This window comes from Engystomops pustulosus, chromosome 6 (genome assembly GCF_040894005.1).
Source record: "Engystomops pustulosus chromosome 6, aEngPut4.maternal, whole genome shotgun sequence".
NCBI lineage: Eukaryota > Metazoa > Chordata > Amphibia > Anura > Leptodactylidae > Engystomops > Engystomops pustulosus.
Genome location: NC_092416.1, coordinates 91551618 through 91570872, shown reverse-complemented (window position 1 = coordinate 91570872; position 19255 = coordinate 91551618). Strand labels below are relative to the sequence as shown.

Genomic DNA, 19255 nt, shown 5'->3' with positions numbered 1-19255 from the left:
CTATGACAGACATGGGAGCCTTGGTAAGGGTTTCAGATGTGATGGAATTACACCTGCGAACCATGCCAGCACCAATCGCAGGTGCAGACAATCAATATGTATGAAGATGGTTCAGCCATACACTTTTAAAAACACTTGGCTGTAATAATATGGCGTGCATCGTTAAGGGGTTAATAAATGCATTAAAAACACAGAAATTAAAATCAATTTCATTATGCTGCAATGTGATGAATATTAATGATAGGGAATACATGATGGCCTAGCTACCCGCTGTGTAGTATGTAAATAAGCAGCAGACACTGCATATAGGAAAGGCTAACATGTAAATGGATAATTAATAGATATACAGTATATAATATGCCTTAATACCTTCCTCTAAAGTTTTATGCACTGTTATCTAATAACTTGTATATTTTATACAATAAAGTTATACTTTATATTAAAATATCCTTTGCAACAATTTGAAGAATCTGTATGAAGAAGCTGGAGCATCAAACCATTGGAGATTACTCCAATACAGGGTTTCAGGGGCATACATATAGGGGTAGCCATAGCAGCTGCTAGCAGGCCCACAGTGTCAGGGGGCCACAGCAACTGACATGCCACACTAAAGAATGGAGGATGTGCATATGCTGTATGTCTATATTTGGTATTGTAAGTATGTGCGTATTTGCTGTTTATGTGTTTATGTTCTATATATATGCTGTATGGGTGATAATGATGCTGTAAGTATGTGTCTAAATGCTGTTTGTGTGTATATATGGAGTGTATAAACTGTATGTATATTGTCCTATATGTGTGTATTTATGTCGTATATATGCTGTGTTTGAGTGTATAAGGTGTATATATACTGAATGTGTGTGTATATGCAGTATATCTGTATATGAGTGTATAAATATGCATAAGAGTGCATTAATGTGTACAAATGAAGAACTGTATGAGTATGTATATAAGTATAAAAATGTTAGTGTGTATATGAGTGTATAAATGTGTGTGCTTTTATAAACATGTGTGTATACAAAGATGTATATTTTTTTAAGGGGGAATGAGGGCCCCATTCAGAAGCATGCTTTCCGGCCTTGCCTATCCTAGTTATGCAGGGCTACTAAGGCCAACCATAGCCACAAGGTCTAATGTGATGACAATGTGATGTTTATAATGACTGCCCAATGGTCCACCTGTGATTTATATCAAGGGAAGAAAATGTCCTATAGGTTGTATAAGTAAGTAACACAAACTGCCAATAGTTGCAGGCGGTCACTTATAAGTCACCATTGATGGATGATCAATTCTATTCAGTCGGCCTCTGTTCAACAAAAAAGTAACTACTAGTTAATAACATATATTATAAAAAAAGGGACGCCTCAACAAAACATGAAAAGAACCAAGTAAAAAAATAAAGATTTAAGTAAATAAAACAAATGGAAACACAAAACGCTGGTTTACTATTTTGTCATAATTTTTATGTTTTTTATTTAAGATTTTTTTTTAGAAAAATCCAATACCAGCCATCTGCATCCCTCATTGGTATCTACCTTACATTGTACAAGTGTAAGATCCTTTCTTTCCAATTAAAGACACATTGGGGAAAATTACAGATGCCAGTGGCAGTTTTGGGTGGGCTTGGTTGAGCAGCATGTTTGATTTATAATCTGCAGCAGACAGTCTATAGGGAAGTGCTGTAAATTAATATACCGTACATACTCGTGTATAAGCTGGGGTTTTCAGCACAAAAAATGTGCTGAAAAACGTCCCCTCGGCTTATACACGAGTCAATATCCAGCTATAAAGAGTAAAAAATAATAAACTTATATACTCACCCTCCGGTGGCCCCAATGTGCAGAGCTGCTCCCCCGATGCGCAGCGCTGCTCCCCCGATGTCCGCGCGGCTCGTCTTCAGGCTTCCGCGCCCGTCTTCTTTCTTCTGCTGTGCGCCGCCATGTTTTTCCCCCGGGCGGCGCCTAGTATGACGTCAGCAGTGGCGCATCATACTATGCCCCCAGCAGAAGAAAGAAGATGGGCGCGGAAGCCTGAAGACGAGCCGCGCGGACATCTGGGGAGCAGCGCTGAGTATATAAGTTTTTTTTTTTTTAATGCTGGGGGCAGACTGTATACTACATGGGGCAGGTTGTATACTACATGGGGCAGGCTTTATACTACTGGGGGCAAGCTGTATACTACTGGAGGCTGGCTGTATACTACTGGGGGCAGATTGTATACTACTGGGGGCAAGCTGTATACTACTGGGGGCAGGCTGTATACTACTGGGGGCAGGCTGTATACTACTGGGGGCAAGCTTTATACTACTGGGGGCAGGCTATATACTACTGGGGGCAAGCTGTATACTACTGGGGGCAGGCTGTATACTACTGGGGGCAAGCTGTATACTACTGGGGGCAGGCTGGGTTGGCTGTATACTACTGGGGGCAGGCTGGGATGGCTGTATACTACTGGGACAGGCTGTATACTGCTGGGGGCAAGCTGGGCTGGCTGTATACTGCAGGGGGCAAGCTGGGCTGGCTGTATACTATAGGGGGCTGGTTGGCTATATACTGGGGGGGGGGGTCTGTGACCATTGCATTCCCAGCCTCGGCTTACACTCGAGACAATAGGTATTCCCAGTTTTTGGTGGTAAAATTAGGGGTCTTGGCTTATACTCGAGTATATACAGTAATACAAAGTGAGGTTATATTGAAGTGAATTGAAGAGACTAGAACAGAAAGGCCATCTAGCTTATAAGAACAGTTAGGAGGATTCTATGAACAATACTATAGACATTCACTTTAGCAATCTATAGTTTTTAGGGAGAACTGATCAATCCCCCTACAAGAATCTATTATATTGTGTGACTATAGAACCTCCTAGTCCTAACCAATCTACATCCCTAAATACTGTTTGCTGGTATATTTTAAACACATTCCATTGTAGGTGTTCTTAAAATAAATTTTATAAAAGTTATTTTTTAATCCCTTTGCCCTGGTGGAGAAAGGGCATTTTTGGTCGCAAGCAATGCAACTATTGGTGTTTCAATCATCCAATGGCAGTTTTATGCACAAATCTGAGTTTTATTAACAGTTTTGTGTCTGCACATCACTTTTCTTAAAAGGTGTGGTGGGAAGGCTTTTTTGAGAGCGGGTATGTTCTTTAGCAGCCCACTATATTATTTAATTATATCAGGGTGAGCTCAATTCACGCTGATGCAATATCCAGGACCACTTGTACCATAACCGACTATGCCCTCATATAAAATATATCAGTACAGCTCTCAATAATATAGAATCAACAATACCAAAAACAAAGAGCTAGAGAGATTTTTTTGGAAAAATATGTATATACTTTATTAACATTCCAAATAATACACATATACAGCTCCCAAAAAGGAAATTTGGGAAATTTACAAAGTACAGGGGGAACAAGGTGTCCCAGATGAAAATGGGACCACACAGAGTACCAAAGGCCCCCCCTCCTTCCCGTGCCCCAAAAATGAAAGCGTGCCAAATATGAGTAACAATTGTAACTATGTCCAACAATATGGTCAAAGAGGTAGGGGAAGATAGACAACAATGCAAATTAAGCCAATTCAATAAACCGGAGGTACCTTCCGGTATAGACAGTTTTTAGCTTTGCATGTCGTACTTACCCGTAGGCATGATAGAGGCAGGCGGAGGGCAGTCAGAGGGAAGGCCGAGCAGGTACACCCCGACGCGCGTTTCGCAGATGTTTCGTCAGGACCTCTTTGGCCCTATTGTTGGACATAGTTACAATTGTTACTCATATTTGGCACGCTTTCATTTTTGGGGCACGGGAAGGAAGGGGGGGCGTTGGTACTCTGTGTGGTCCCATTTTCATCTGGGATACCTTGTTCCCCCTGTACTTTGTAAATTCCCCAAATCTCCTTTTTAGGAGCTCTATATGTGTATTATTTGGAATGTTATAAAAGTATATACATATTTTTCCAAAAAATCTCCCTAGCTCTTTGTTTCCACTTGTACCATACTTTATAATCATTCATTTACAGGTATACGTGTGTAATAGTCCTCCCTCCCTAAAGATATGAACTCTGCAAGGGTTCGAGCAGGTCCCTGGTTTTCTATGTTACCTCCACTTTCAGAGTCATGATAGTTGGGATCCAAGCCTTTGTCCAACAACCGAGCCACTTTCTCAGCTGAGCCATGCTGTACATACTCCAGGAATTTTTTCAAACTAGCCTAAAAACAAAAATAGTGTGTAACAATTACAATCTTCTGGTGTATCCATGGTCTAGATCAGTTATTCCAAACCTATTACAGTATTTGGGAACCCCAAAAAATGCTTTAATTCCTGAGGAACACCAATTCCCTGTGCAACCTAAAAGAAATTTTATTTAGAAGAAGATAGTAAAGTATTCAATAATTGTTGCTGATCCATATCATCTTAACAGTGGCATATGTGGTTCACAAGACGCAGTCATAACTTAAAGGGGTTGTCCACTTTCAGCAAATATTTGATATTGTTTGTGTAATGAAAAGTTATATAATTTTCCTATAAACTTTCTGTATTAGTTCCTCACGGTTTTCTAGTTATTGCTCTCTTTGATAGTCTGTGTAGTATCACAGAGAGTAATAGGAGTTGTGTGATACTAAAGGCTTGTGCACCTGTTTGTCCATCACATCACCATGGACAGATTTCTGTCCACTGGAAGTAAACATAGAATCTTCCTATAGAAGGACAGCAAGCAGAGATCTAGAAAACCACGAGGAATTGATTCAGACATTATATTGTATAACTTTTTATTACACAAACAATATCAAATATTTGTTGAAAGTGGCCAACCTTTTTAAGCATCTTTGTACAGGTTGATATGAGTTTGTCATCTTAAGTGTATAACATTGCAGCATGTATAGAATAGACTGTAAATCATACCCCAAACCTACCAAACCCTAAACTGCAAAGCAGAAACTCTACAGAACTTTGTATGCATAATGAAAGAGTTATATAATCCACTAATAGACTTGTGTATGGGCCATAATGCTGACACAAATCATTGCTCTTCTCTGAGGATCTGCATCTCACTCATTGTTGGACTATTAAGAAGAAATCCATCTGTGTGGATATAAAGCAACCTTAAGCGCCCCATCACATAAATCATTGATATTTTATTATCTTCACAGCTGCTGACATCTAGATAAATGATCCTCACTATTTTCCACTAAACAACTTGCTATGGTGATTTATTTTTTTTATTTTGTTTTTCACAATAGAGGCAGAATAGATGGCTCAGGTGCCAGAAAATTTCAAGATGTCATCTTTTAATTCATAGCATGCCAAATGATTGCAGCAATTGCAGTAGCTAAAGAACATGTCTCTAGTACAAGGCTGATAAAGTTCATCAAAGTGACAACAAGAGGTATTTAGGTTATGAAATGTATCATACGGAGAAATTTTCCCCATGAAAGCTTCTTTAAACTTAAACTTCTATTGTGTTCCTTATATATTTGAAACTTGTCCTCATAACCTTTAATCTGAGAAGTAGCTATAAGTTACACTAGCTATACTTGATACCTCTGGGTTTCTTACTTAGTCACAGAATCCCCCATGCTTCATGTAAATACATTGCATCTGATGTCTTCTGCCATTCTTCCCTCTCTCAGTGGCTTACAAGATTTTTCTTGTCAGTGCGGTTTCATAACTATGGAGGCTTAGGAGTAAAAACCTAGAAAAATTATTCTAAGGGTTGGACAGCAATGCAAATCTGATAAAGAGAGGAACATCGTTTTTTTTTTAATGCATTTCACATTATATTATCTCAATTTATAATACAAGTCAAAATAATTAAAAGGTAAAGAAAACACTCACCTTAGTGTGGAGCTTAGCCAGTTGCTTTTCATCGAGGTTAGTCTGTTTGTAAACTCTTGTCTTGTAACGAAACTAAAAAAAAATATCATTAAAGGGGTTATGCCACGAAACTTATTACTTCAAAAACCTCCCAAAGAGGTAAAAATATTTCAAAAACCTATTCATAATGGTTACCTGGAGTTATAAATACTTTTTTATTTGTTATCTTGATACTTGTGCGGCAGCTATTCTGTGTCACAGAGGAGCAGATGTGGGAGGGGCCTAGCGGGCTCATGCGGGCTCATGCACAGCTCTGACAGATTAACCACAAGTCCTATAATGCTTCACATGCACCTCTCTCTCACTGACCTTTCATCACTGCTTTTAGAGTATGCTTCCACCGGACATGTTAAAGTAGTCCTTACCCCTACTGATCCCCACCACAGCAGATTCTGCTATAGAAACGCCATGTCTCCTCTACCAAAGCCATGATAATCCTTGTCACTGAATATGTGAGATACATATAAAAGCTACTTCTAGGCAACTACACTAGGCCCGACCTGGAATAGAATTGTGCCTTAGCCTTCTCTGGGAACTGGAGCAGGCTGTGGGCATTGTGGAGCAGGAATGCCCTTCAGCAGTCGTGCCCCCTTCACGCCGACGTGCTGCGGAGGTGGCATAAGGGGGTAAATAGGTGCATATTCCATATGCCAGGAACTGCGGTTATTTCAGGGCTTGTACTCCTCATTTTAGGCACATCAGCTCTGGTAAATCCACCCCTTACACTGATTACTATACTCCTTGTGCTGGTTGTATGCACTGGCATCAGAGCCCAGCAAGTAATTCTGCAATATGTAAAAAACATATATGTGATATATAGAATAGCTCCTGCATATGATGTAAACCCCCTAGATATAAAGCTAAAGGTGGATAGATTAATAATAGATAGATAATAGATATATGGAGAGATAGGAGATAGATAGAGGAGATAGATATGGGAGATAGATAGAGGAGATAGATAGAGGAGATAGATAGATAGGAGATAGATAGATACGAGATAGATAGATAGGAGATAGATAGATAGATAATAGATAGATAGATAGATAGATAGATAGATAGATAGATAGATATGAGATAGATATGAGATAGATAGATAGATAGATAGATAGATAGATAGATAGATAGATAGATAGATAGATAGGAGATAGATAGATATGAGATAGATAGATAGATATGAGATAGATAGATAGATAGATAGATAGATAGATAGATAGATAGATAGATAGATAATAGATAGATAGATAGGAGATAGATAGAGGAGATAGATAGAGGAGATAGATAGAGGAGATAGATGGATAGGAGATAGATAGATAGGAGATAGATAGATAGGAGATAGATAGATAATAGATAGATAGATAGATAGATAGATATGAGATAGATATGAGATAGATAGATAGATAGATAGATAGATAGATAGATAGATAGATAGATAGATAGGAGATAGATAGATAGGAGATAGATAGATATGAGATAGATAGATAGATAGATATGAGATAGATAGATAGATAGATAGATAGATAGATAGATAGATAGATAGATAGATAGATAGGAGATAGATAGAGGAGATAGATAGAGGAGATAGATAGAGGAGATAGATAGATAGATAGATAGATATGAGATAGATAGATAGATAGATAGATAGATAGATAGATAGATATCAATGTTGCTGACCTCTGGATGGTTTCCTGCTAGTCAGGGGGTTCTTTGTAGGACAGCAGGGTAGTAGAGAGGGATACAGTACTTAGGACTTACAGGAGGAGGGCTGCAGGACATGTTTGAGATGAAGTGAGGTCAGGGATCAGCTCTTTTACTTGTTTTGACTTTACTAATGGTGGATACATGATGGAGGGAAGAGCTGCTACACTGCAATATGTCAGAGCTACAGACTGGTTAGGGGCAGCCTGTGCTCTGCATGGACCCTCTGCATTCCTGGGTATATTACCTTGAATGTGCCCCTGTTTGCACTGGTGGAGCCTGGTGTTAGCAGCACTGACACATGTAATGCAGACCACACTGCACTCAGCTACACAGCTCATTCGGCCCCTCCCCCTCTCTCCCATTGGCTGCTCCCTGTCAGCTGACCTCCTTCAGTGTGAGGCAGTGGAGGAGTCTGCAGTCAGAGATGTAAACAGACGAGCAGAAAGTGACTCCTTCTGCGCAGACTCGGCCAGGGGAGAAGGCAGTCAGGACGGGACACAGCTACCAGCAGGGGGAGCCAGCAGTCACCTCACAACAGGATAACTCAGTAAGGCTGCATATTTTTTAATAAATGTAAACGGTGAAATTATAGTTTACAATGCACTGAGCTGAACTCTGTGCAGGTGCTATGATGACATAACCCCTTTAATTATAGACAAATAAAACTGCAGCCACAAATAGCTGAATATTTTATTTTATATTTTATACTTTCGAAATACATACACTTCATAATATTAATACCATGGCTAAGACGGAGGGCTGAACCCTACTGACAGTAGGAAAAGGAAGTAGGGCAATTCAATGAAAGCAAGTTATGAAAAGCATTGCAGTGAATCTGGCAAATGATTTTTGCTTTTTGAATCGGATGTAAAAGCCACTTGTTTAGGCAGGTGTGGGAGGGCAGGGGAGTGAACGCATCGGCCCGCTTAATTTACTATAGTCTCACATTAACTATAATCTCTGCAAAAACAGAGCTGGTCTTAGTTCCAACCTGGCAGAGATTGCCCCCGTATCTACTAAGAGGCCGGAGTTTCTTAGAAGAGACAGGCAACGGAGCAGTGACAGGGGGAATTTTAAGATTGACTTTTAAATACTTGGTCAATATCCACTGTTGGGCCCATATGGATATTGACTGACTTGTCCAATATTCCATGGTGCCATCAGCCAGGTTCTACTTGAAATATAGGGCAAGTTGCTTCTTTTTGTGGAAATATCCATTTTAAATACTGCCACGTGAACTGACTCTTAAAGTTACAAGTATAAGCTTTACATTTAGCCCCCAATCCCAAATGGGAGCGTTGATAAGGTTTTAAAGATAAAACTCTACTCTAAGTACCAAAGGTCAAACATTATGGCCATGGGAAAATTGGGGCTGCAGGGAGAGGGGACCCAACAGTCTGCAGAAAGTATATGCACTGTATATTCTGCAATTAAAGATAACTCATGTGAGAGTGGTAATACCTCATGTTGTTAACCCTCTCTAACCCTTACAAATCAGAGATGAGACTTGGCCTCTAAGTGTCATCTATATATGCATTGGAACCTGGTAAGTTGCTTTTTGCAGTAGCATTCCAGATGCTATATTTAGACCCCCTAAAGTTCATCAGAACTAAAGTTGTCTTTTACCACAAGAAGTTAGTTATATAATTGGTTAGGGATTTATATTTATTGACTGTGGCTTTGGCTGTGTAGGGGATTTAAAATAAAAACTATCCCAAGTGCAATTATTGCCCAAAAAAATGTGGAATTCCCTGCAAATTTACCATTCTATTTTCCCAATGTTCTGGTAACTATAGAAATAGGTTAAGTTCACGTTTAGTGAAATTCTGAGATATTCATGTGGGCATATGACATTTAGTAGGCCCTGTACATATCATTTTTTTCTTGGGCCAAATTTTATTTGTCATCAAAATGAACTATGCATTGTTTATAAAACTTGAATCAAATCTGTAAGAATGTGCTCATGTCTATAAGCTTCAGAGTGAATTTCTGGTTTCTGCTTAGAGAAAATATATTTATAAATGGGTTATAATTCTTTGTATTGGAAATATTGCTTAATCTTTATATGTGCAAATTTAGATACTGGATTTGCAGAAACACCCCTGGTAGCATTAAATTGAAGTATATTGGATAAAAAGTGAATGTTACACCATAAGCAAATTTGATGTTGATTTTTTCAATAATTTGCAGCAGAAACCAATGCAGAATTTCACATTTCTACCTAAAATAGGACAGTGAATTCGCACATGTTTGCCCTGTTGAATCCAGTGAAATAATGAACAGTAGATAATCGAGTCTGCAGCATGTTCATTATTTGGACATAGCAGAATCCTAAATGTGTTAAAAAAATGACTGTGATACCTTTACTAGTAATAAGATGACATAACTCTAAACCGCTACATTTTCCCCTTTTGCTGGGAATAGCACAAAAGTGTCTAATTCACACATAAAGGAAGAATTAAAACAATAACGTTTTCCAACACATGAAATATTTTTTAATCAGTACATTTATTACAACTATTCATCTCTCCTGACATTTAATGGTCTTTACTAGCTCATAAAAGCAATGCTTCAATGTCATAGAAACAATTGTGATACGTGCCTCCAAATATGGAACCCCTTTTTCAAAGGACTGTGGATATTCCCGAAGGAGGCGCTCTTCATCCAAAAACTTGGCATCTCTTCCATTGGTTGCTGGTTGGAAGAGGCCATAGTTGAGCACATCTTTCAGACTCTCATTCAAAGTGCACAGTATTTGCTGTTTTGCAACCCAGATAGTGGCATCTGGATTAAATCGGAGGCATTTCTGTAAAAGGAAACATAAATATAAAGCAAAAACTAAAATGACACTACATAATAACAATGTTAATAACATATTAGTTTGGAGCAACTGAAATACACCACTCAAATACATCTCTAATCCAGAAGAAAGATTATTTTCTTCTTTTAGTGTCTAGCTAGGTAGCATTACCAGATACATCTGATGGGCTTGCGAGGTGCTGTAATTGGAAAAAACTGCTATGCTTTTACGCTTCCCATGCAATCTTTTTAAAGCATGACAAGGATCTATCAGCAGAAGAGTCATATCTCATCTGCAGTAATATACAAGTATCCTTCCATAGAAACAGTGGGGGAGATTTATTGAAAGTGAAAGTGCCACTGGTCAAGCAGGAGAAGAGGCATCTGCCAACTCCATATACAGGGTGTCCCCCACTTAAGGAGACATGACAGAGAAGACCCCTAGTTACAGGTGGACCTCTTTGCTCCCTCTGACCTCTGATGAAGGTCTCTGGATGCTTTACTTTAGTCCCAAGCTGCAATGATCAGCTGTAATGTGTGAGAAATGAAGGTTCGTTGATAATCCTTGTTCCCATGACAGCACAAAAACAGGGACAAAAAACTGACTGGAGTTACAATTATAAAATAAACCTCTTCTGACTTACATACAAATTAAACGTATATACAAACCTAATGAACCTGGGGACTACCTGTACACTAAGCTATTTGGTCACTAATTTGTTGTTGTTTTCTTCATCTTTTAACTCTTTACTATTGTATTTATAATAATGATTATTTTTATGATAATATACGGTACATATGTGTAATCATTGAGGTATACTTAATAAAATTTAAATGAAAAAAAAACCTGTGGTCAAAATGTGTGGCGTGGCCAATGTGCTAATGTTGTCCAACTGCCCTGTATCAACAGAACCAAACAATTTTGGGAAAACCTAGACAAATATGCAATATAACAGGCTGCACAGAAACAGTGCTGCACTTCCAAGCACTCCCCAGCAGTCAAGTCTTTTGTTTCTGTCATTATGCTCCTGATCTTCCTCTTCCTGCTTCTCCTTTTTACTATAATGATCGTGGCCTGTTGCTCTTTATTTTTTTTACAGTATGAGTAATATTCCAGATCTGTCTGATACTACAGCCAATAATTTTAGGACTTAGGACTTTAGGCTTACGGTAATTTTTATTGAAAGCCCAGCCAATACCTTGGCATCCCTAATGTGCATTTTTTGGGGGGAAGTCCAACCAACAGCTTTGGGTGTGCACTGAGAAGATCATCTGTACTTACATTTGCCAACTTTTTAAAAATACATTATAAGATGCAACAATATGTGTTGATACTATAAATGGCAAAAATAAAATCAATGTGCATGTTGCCCAGTTGCAAACCCTGCAGTCCTTCCCTTTTCATGTGGTGTAGTCTGTGGTCAGAGTAAGGAACAGGCACAACAGCAAACTGCTTCAGAAACAGCAATACTGTATTTGTGTTCTTGTGCTGCATTTGCATCGTTAATGTCCTCATTAGCCTCCTGCATAGGCACAGTTTGGAGTAGTCCTCAGGTATGCCATTAAAGTGCGGCCTGGTGGTGTCATGTTGTTCTTCAACAGGCCAGCATGCTTCAAAAAGAAATCGAAACCAGTCTGTCCTCTCAAAAACTCAAGTTCAACATGAACATTCTGTGTGCATTGTGTCAAAGAAGGCTGATCTATGCGCCCTGCATGGTGCATATGTTAACAAAAACCACATCTTCATTTTGATACATAATAGGACCGGGCATCCAGCCCTCCACCTTCAAAATACGGAACTACTCCCAAACATAATCATGGTGCATATGTTGATGTTGTTCTTAAACGTTTCCTCAAGTTCTCCACCTAACTGCAGGTTAAAAATGTAAAGGAAACTGTGAATTCAACTCAACCACTATTATACTAAACACACGCTCCTCAACTTACAGAGGTAGAATGGTGTTCCCATACATCAACTAATCTGATATCCGCAAGTTAGAACTTTGCCCTATACATGTAGTGCAGGTTTTTTGACCAGCATAAGGCCGTGACAAAGTTCTTGATGCTGCAAGCAGTGAGGACTCCTCCACATTGTAGCTTTGACATCAACCATTAGTAGCTGATTCATGACAAATGCATCCTTTTGAAGAGCCCACTTTATTTGGGAATCCACAACAGTCAACAGAATGCATTATGTTATCCTACTCCTAAACATCCTGGATGAGATGGTCGGGGAACACAGGACACAATTCCCATAGTGGGCTGAAATGGCACAGGAGGGGGATAAAGACTTTAGCGGCTAGGAATTTCACACAAAAAGGTGTGTTTTGTCAACCAAAGCTTCTGGGGAAGAGTAAGAGGAGCTGGGGAAGGAGGAAGATGAACTGGAGGAGATAGATCCAAAGGCACCAATATGATGACTAGAGATGGGCAGATCGATTCGAACGAAGTGGAATTTGATATGAATTTCACATTAAATTCGATTCGTCATGAATCTGAAGTTTACCCTGATTCGTGGGAAAGAAGTTTTTTTGTCCTCCCGCTTTTTAGCTAAATGGCTGCAAGCACAATGTGTTACCTGGGGCAGAGAACTCTGGGAAGGAGAAAGGAACCCCCTCAACATCTGCAGATCTGTAAGCCAATCAGCGATTGGCAGGCTTATGTGATGCCAGTCATTTGCAATCTCTCTATTTCACACTACATGTGCTGTCTGTAGCGTCTAGCTGCTACTACTGTACTGTGCTGTAGCGATTTCTGCTCCAATCCCTAGGTGTGCGTTTAGGGGGATCTGTATACCCCAAATAGCAGTTCTTTTTTGTTACTGAAGCCACTAGGAAGAAATCTGTCATATCTACACAGCTGCCGTAGTGATTTCTGCTCCTCTCCCAGGGAGTGCATTTTGGGGCATCTGTATAATGCAAATTCCTATACTTTTTTGTTGCTAAAGTTGAGAGCAAGAAATATGTGGCAAATCCACATAGTTTATAGAGTGATTTTCGCTCCAATTACAGGGTGTCCGTTGTGGGGAATCTGTATAACGCAAATTCCCATACTTTTGTGTTGCTAAAGTTGAGAGCAGGAAATATCTGTCAAATCCACGTAGTTGATTAACCACTGTCAGACAGAAGGGTGGCAGGTGGAGCAGGCAGAGGTCGCAGCACAGTAAGGGGATGTCGCAGCAGGGGAGGCTCTGTGAGGTCAGAACTACCGTTGTCATCTAGCGGCAATGTGTTGATCAACAATTAAAAGGTTGTTGATTGGTTGACAAGGTCACCCAATTCCTCAAATATAACATCTGACAACCCCAGCCAAGATTTTGTGGGTTCATCAGATACAACAATTAGTTGTCATGGCCCAGGAACAGGTCAGCGGCCCTCACCTGTCCTCAACCAACCTCTCTCCTGTAAATTTTCCCTAAGCTACAGAGCTACTAGGTGGTCTGGGCTCATCCCCACTATACAGCGAGGATGAAGTGTTTGAGGACAGTCAGCAGTTGCTCTGCAGTGAAGAGGTGGGGCAGACATCCACTGCTTCATGCAGTAGGCAGGCTGTGCATACTGACACCATTGAGGAGAATGGCAGTGACAGGGAAAAGCAAATTGACGATGATGTAGCCGATCACACTTGGGAGCCGGGTGTAGCAAGGGATTCATCATCGTCGGGCGAAGAGAGTGTCAGCTTGCACGTCAGGCAAGTTGCTAGGGACCTTAAGTTGGAATCACAGCCCTGTGTCAACACATGCAGCGTCACCATCCAATGGCCTGGGAGAAACGTGGTACAGATGTGGAGGTCCATCCCGCCGCCGCAGCAACAGAAGCAGGACCTAGTGGCACACATGACATTTCAGCCAATCACGGCTCCCCCACCTCTGACGAAGGGAGCTGTTTGTCTTTGACATCATCTCCTGGTCCAGATGCTCCTGCTCCTTGCTACACATGGCTTCAGCAGTCGTTGAGCAAGGCAATTACAAGGAGACAACTGTATGCGTCCAGCCATCCTAATGTACAGAAGCTGACCGTGCTCTTGTCCAAGTTGTTGGTACTGCATTCCCTCCCTTTCCAAGTCTTGGACTATGCACCCTTCAGAGAACTTATGGCTTGTGCCAAACCGAGGAGAAGAGTTCTAAGCCGCCCTTCACAAATATGTAGAACAGAAGGTGGGCCAGTCCTTGAGCTTATGGTTTTCTTCCAAAGTGCACGGCAGCTCAGACGTGTGAAGTTGTAACTACAGTCAGGGCCAGTTTATGTCCTTTACAGCCCACTGGGTGAATGTGCTTCCCGCCCAGCCACACCAACAACTAGAACAAGAGACACTGCTTTCTCCTTTGTCAAACTGCTGCTCCTGCTTCAATGTTCGCCTCCTCCTTCTTCATCACCACCTCTGTCTAAGTGCTGCTCCATCATACCACATGTGCAGGGCGCAGAGATGTCACACAGTTCTACACCTGGTTTGCCTGGGCGAACAAAGTCACACAGGGTAGGGACTGTTCCGCGTCCTGCAAGAAATCAATCTGTGGCTTTCTCTGTGGCAACTGAAAATCGGAACCATGGTGACAGACAATGGGAGGAACATAGTGTCCTCGCTGCACCAAGGAGAGATGGCCCATGTGCCCTGCATGGCGCATGTGTTCAATCTGGTAGTCAAAAGGTTCCTCAAGGCTTCCAGCCATTTGCAAGACATTCTAAAAATGGCCAGGAAACTGTGCATGAACTTCAGCTATTCTTACAAAGCCAAGCACACCCTCCTCGAGTTGCAGCATCAGAACGGCCTCCCCCAACATTGTCTGACATGCGATGTTTGCACCCATTGGGATTCCAGCCTCCATATGTTAGACAGCCTGTATGAACAGAGAAAAGCCATTAATGATTTTTTGATGATGCAAGTAGACCGGAGTACTCCCCTGTGTAACTTTGATGTCAGCCACTGGTAGCTCATGCATGCCACCTGCCATTTGCTCAGGCTCTTTGAAGAGTCCACTTTATTTGTCAGTCTACAGGACTGTGGGATGAATAACGTCATTCCACTGCTTCATGTCCTGGAACTCATGCTGAAAAATTTGTCTGTTCAGGGCACTGGAGAAGTGGAGACTACATCTCATGGCCACATGAGTCCGGTGGTGGCTAAACTGCAGGAAGAGGACATTGAAGCACAAGCAGAGTCTGGTGAAATCAGTGGTTTTTCCACTCAGGTGACAAGAGAGGAGGAGCAGTAGCATTAAGAGGAGATAGAAGACAAGGCAGATGACCCAGAAGCACCGTGGCAGTATATAGTGGAGATGGAGGCCAGGAGTCCCTCAGAGTCACTTGCGCAGATGGCGCTCAGCATGCTGCTTTGCCTAACTAATGACAGCCAAATAGTCAACATCCGGCATAGGGATGAGTTTTGGCTCTCCATCCTCTTGGACCCTCGCTACCGGTCAAAAATGGGTGACTTTTTTCCAGCTGCCGAGAGGGAGGAACAACTGGCGTACTTTAGAGAAATACTGAAAAGACAGTTGGTCACTGCCTTTTTTTTCACCTGTGTCCATCCTCTGTCAGGTCTGACCAAGGGATTCCTGGCAGTGATCACTCACAAACTACTGCCACAGCTGCTGTGTTGGGAGATGGGGGGGTAGGAGCAGTAGCAGCTCCATCAGCAACAGCTTAAGTCTGAAGTCCTTAATGAGCAACTTCCTTTACCCACCTAGTGAAGAGGTTAGCCGCCACCAGCAGCTGCAAGACATGGTGCAGACCCTGCTCCAGCAGGTGGTGACCTACTTGGACAGCACTTTACCACCCCAGGTAGAGGATCCCCTGGACTACTGGGCAGCCAAATTTGATGCGTGGCCCAACTTGCAGTAGAGAAGCTGGGCAGTAGAGAAGCTGTCCTGCCTAGCCAGTAGTGTGGCATTAGAGTGGGGCCATCATTACCCTAAGGAGAACCCGCTTGTCCACCCATAATGTGGAGGAACTGACCTTTGTCAAGATGAATCAGGCTAGATGCCACACATCTGCTGCCAGTTGGTCCATCTGCCTTCTACCATCTTTAACAGGGACTGGAATTGTCCACCACCTACACAATCTGTCATAGTGCCAATGGGTGGCTTTCCATGTTGCTGCCACCTCCACACTCTGTCATTGTGGCACTCTGTGGGCTTCTGCTGTTGCTGTTGATGCCACCTCCACACTCTATCATTGAGCCATTCTGTGGCCTACCAGGTTGCTGCCAGCTCCATAATCTGTCATCGTGCCATTCTGTGGCTTTCCATGTTGTTGCCACCTCCACACTCTATCATTGTGCCACTCTGCGGCTTACCAGGTTGCCGCCACCTCCACACTCTATCATTGTGCCACTCTGTGGCTTACCAGATTGCCGCCACCTCCACACTCTATAATTGTGCCACGCTGCGGGCTGTTGATAGCGCCACCTCCATGCTCTAACATTGGGACACTCTGGGCTTACTAGGATGCCACCACCTCCACACTCTATCATTGTGCCACTCTGTGGCTTTCCATGTTGCTGCCACCTTTAGGCTCCTGGTGCTACTTCTGCTGCTGCCACCTCCACCCTCTATCATTATGCCACTTTTTGTGGCTCCTGCTGCTGAAGCCACCTCCACACTCTATCATTCTGCCACTCTGTGGCCTACCAGGTTTCTGCCACCTCCACACTGTCATTGTGCCACTTTGTGGCCTCCTGCTGCTGCCGCCAACTCCACGCTCTGTCATTGTGCCACTCTGGCTTACCAGTTTGCTAAAACCTGTGGGCTCCTTCTGCTGCTTCTGCTGCTGACGCCACCTTTACACTTTATCGTTGTGCCACTTTGTGGCTTACCAGGTTGCCGCCACCTCCACAGTGTCATTGTGCCACTCTGTGGCCTCCTGCTTCTGCTGCCGCCGCCACCTACGCACATCATTACCCCACTCTACGGCTTACCATGTTGCTGCCACCTGTGAGCTCCTGCTGCTGCTTCTGCTGCCACCACCTCCCCACTCTATCATTGTGCCACTCTGTGGCTTTCCATGTTGCTGCCACCTGTGGGCTCCTGCTGCTTATGCTGCTGCCACCTCCACACTCATTGTGCCACTCTGTGGGCTCCTGCTGCTACTGACACCACCTCCACAGTATATCATTGTGCCACTCTGTGTCCTACCATGTTTCCGCCACCTTCATAATTTGTCATTGCGCCACTCTGCGGCCTAGTCATGCTGCTGCCAACTGACCGCTGTCTCCCTGGAACACCCTGTGATTTTCTAAATGCTGTTTTAACCCTCCACTGCTCTATGATGTTGCCACTATGTTTAGTTTTCCCCTTCATTGCATCTGTCAGGAGGAATGAAAAGCCTCAGGATTGATAGCCAAAAGCAGGAGTGGATACAGAACACAGAAGACATGCAAATTTGCCATTTACTGGTCACCTCTGTTTTGGATCGACTCCTGTTTGTTTTTGGCTTTAGCAATACTGATGATGGATTATTGACCAATTGAAAGTAGACACTGATGGATGAAATGAAGGGCAAAATGATCAGTGTCGTCAATGCAGAATTACTATCCTATGTGCAGTTTGGAGGTCTCCATCAAGTGAAATGCCAGATTGCTCAGGGTCTTCACATTCATTTGGTCTGGTTTAACAGGAGAAAGACCCTGAACCTCTTTCCTAAATTTGCAGGGGTTGAAACTGTAATCTTTCCACTGATCCAACATCTGGTGAATGTGGCCATGTAGCTGGGGTAAGCCGGACTTGTGCAATTGCAGTCAGTAACACATATGAAGTGTATTTCACTCTAACTAAAGGGAAAGGTGACCTAAATATAATATTATTAAGCAATCAATTGTACCCAGGCAAACAGTGCAGGGTATTTCACATGCTCACAGGAGGTATAGACCACACAAATCATGGGCAGCAGCTTCAGCAGCAGCAATAGGTTTGAACAGCCAGTCTTCATCCCCCTAAGTAATCAATCACACTCAGCACTCTCTACCCCTAGACCAGTGATGGCGAACCTTTTAGAGACCGAGTGCCCAAACTTCAACAAAGACCTGCTTATTTATCGCAAAGTGCCAACACTCCCTTCTCTGACACAGTTTTCATTGATACCAGCACCTGAGGCACAAATATAGCAGAAAATAGTCCCAGGTTGAGCTGTCACTTTAAAATAGATCTGTGTACAGCAAGTCCTGGGCTATCTGGGACTGCAGGAAGATACCTGGAGTCATCTCTGGTGATGGCCTGAGTGCCCACAGAAAGGGCTCCGAGTGCCACCTCTGGCACCAGTGCCATAGGTTAGCCATCACTGCCCTAGACTATAGTTCCCTATTCCTACACTGTCCCCACAGCCTGCACTGTCCCAACATACATTAAGGAAGCAAATGGTGGAAATCGAGCCTGCCATCACTGGCCCACATTTTTAAAGTGTTTCTGCCAGTTTCCTGTCTGTTTTTGTTTTATTTTGCACAGGCACCTGCATAGTGATTTTTCTATTACCGTTTCTAAGAAGATAACAGCTTGTGCTCCCTGGTTACTGTTTCCATGGAAATCTTAAGATCACCAAAGCATCTTGCTATGAATTTAAAGAAAGTCTCGAAGGTCTAACTAATGGAGGCATATAGATACACTATGCTGGGTAGATCAGTAGGAATTCTCTGGAACATTTTTACTAAATTCTATCAGCTGCTATCGGTCAATAGTAATCTACTGTTAGGAGGGTTGAGTAATTGGTTTATACAGATAAGTATCAAGTACCAAGCTATTTATCTCACACATTTATACCAGTTGCTGTACTTTGTGATCATCTACCTTACCAATATATAAGATCTTTGCCTTTAAAGGGAACCTATCACCAGCCATTTCGTAACCTATAGGAAATCTGTTGGGCCGGCATTCACAACTGTGCCCTCCTCTGCC

At 42.3% G+C, this 19255-nt stretch overlaps 1 protein-coding gene across 1 annotated transcript in view; it reads right to left on the bottom strand.

Annotated features, from left to right (window-relative positions):
* SHANK1 (SH3 and multiple ankyrin repeat domains 1) overlaps positions 1–19255 on the bottom strand; it is a 410365-nt gene that overhangs the window by 201407 nt on the left and 189703 nt on the right. Inside the window, exons 3-5 of the mRNA XM_072110375.1 lie at positions 10175–10378; positions 5836–5907; positions 4100–4208 (exon numbers count right to left, since the gene is read on the bottom strand). Coding sequence (XP_071966476.1) covers positions 4100–4208; positions 5836–5907; positions 10175–10378 — 385 coding nt within the window. The remainder of the gene's footprint in view (positions 1–4099; positions 4209–5835; positions 5908–10174; positions 10379–19255) is intronic.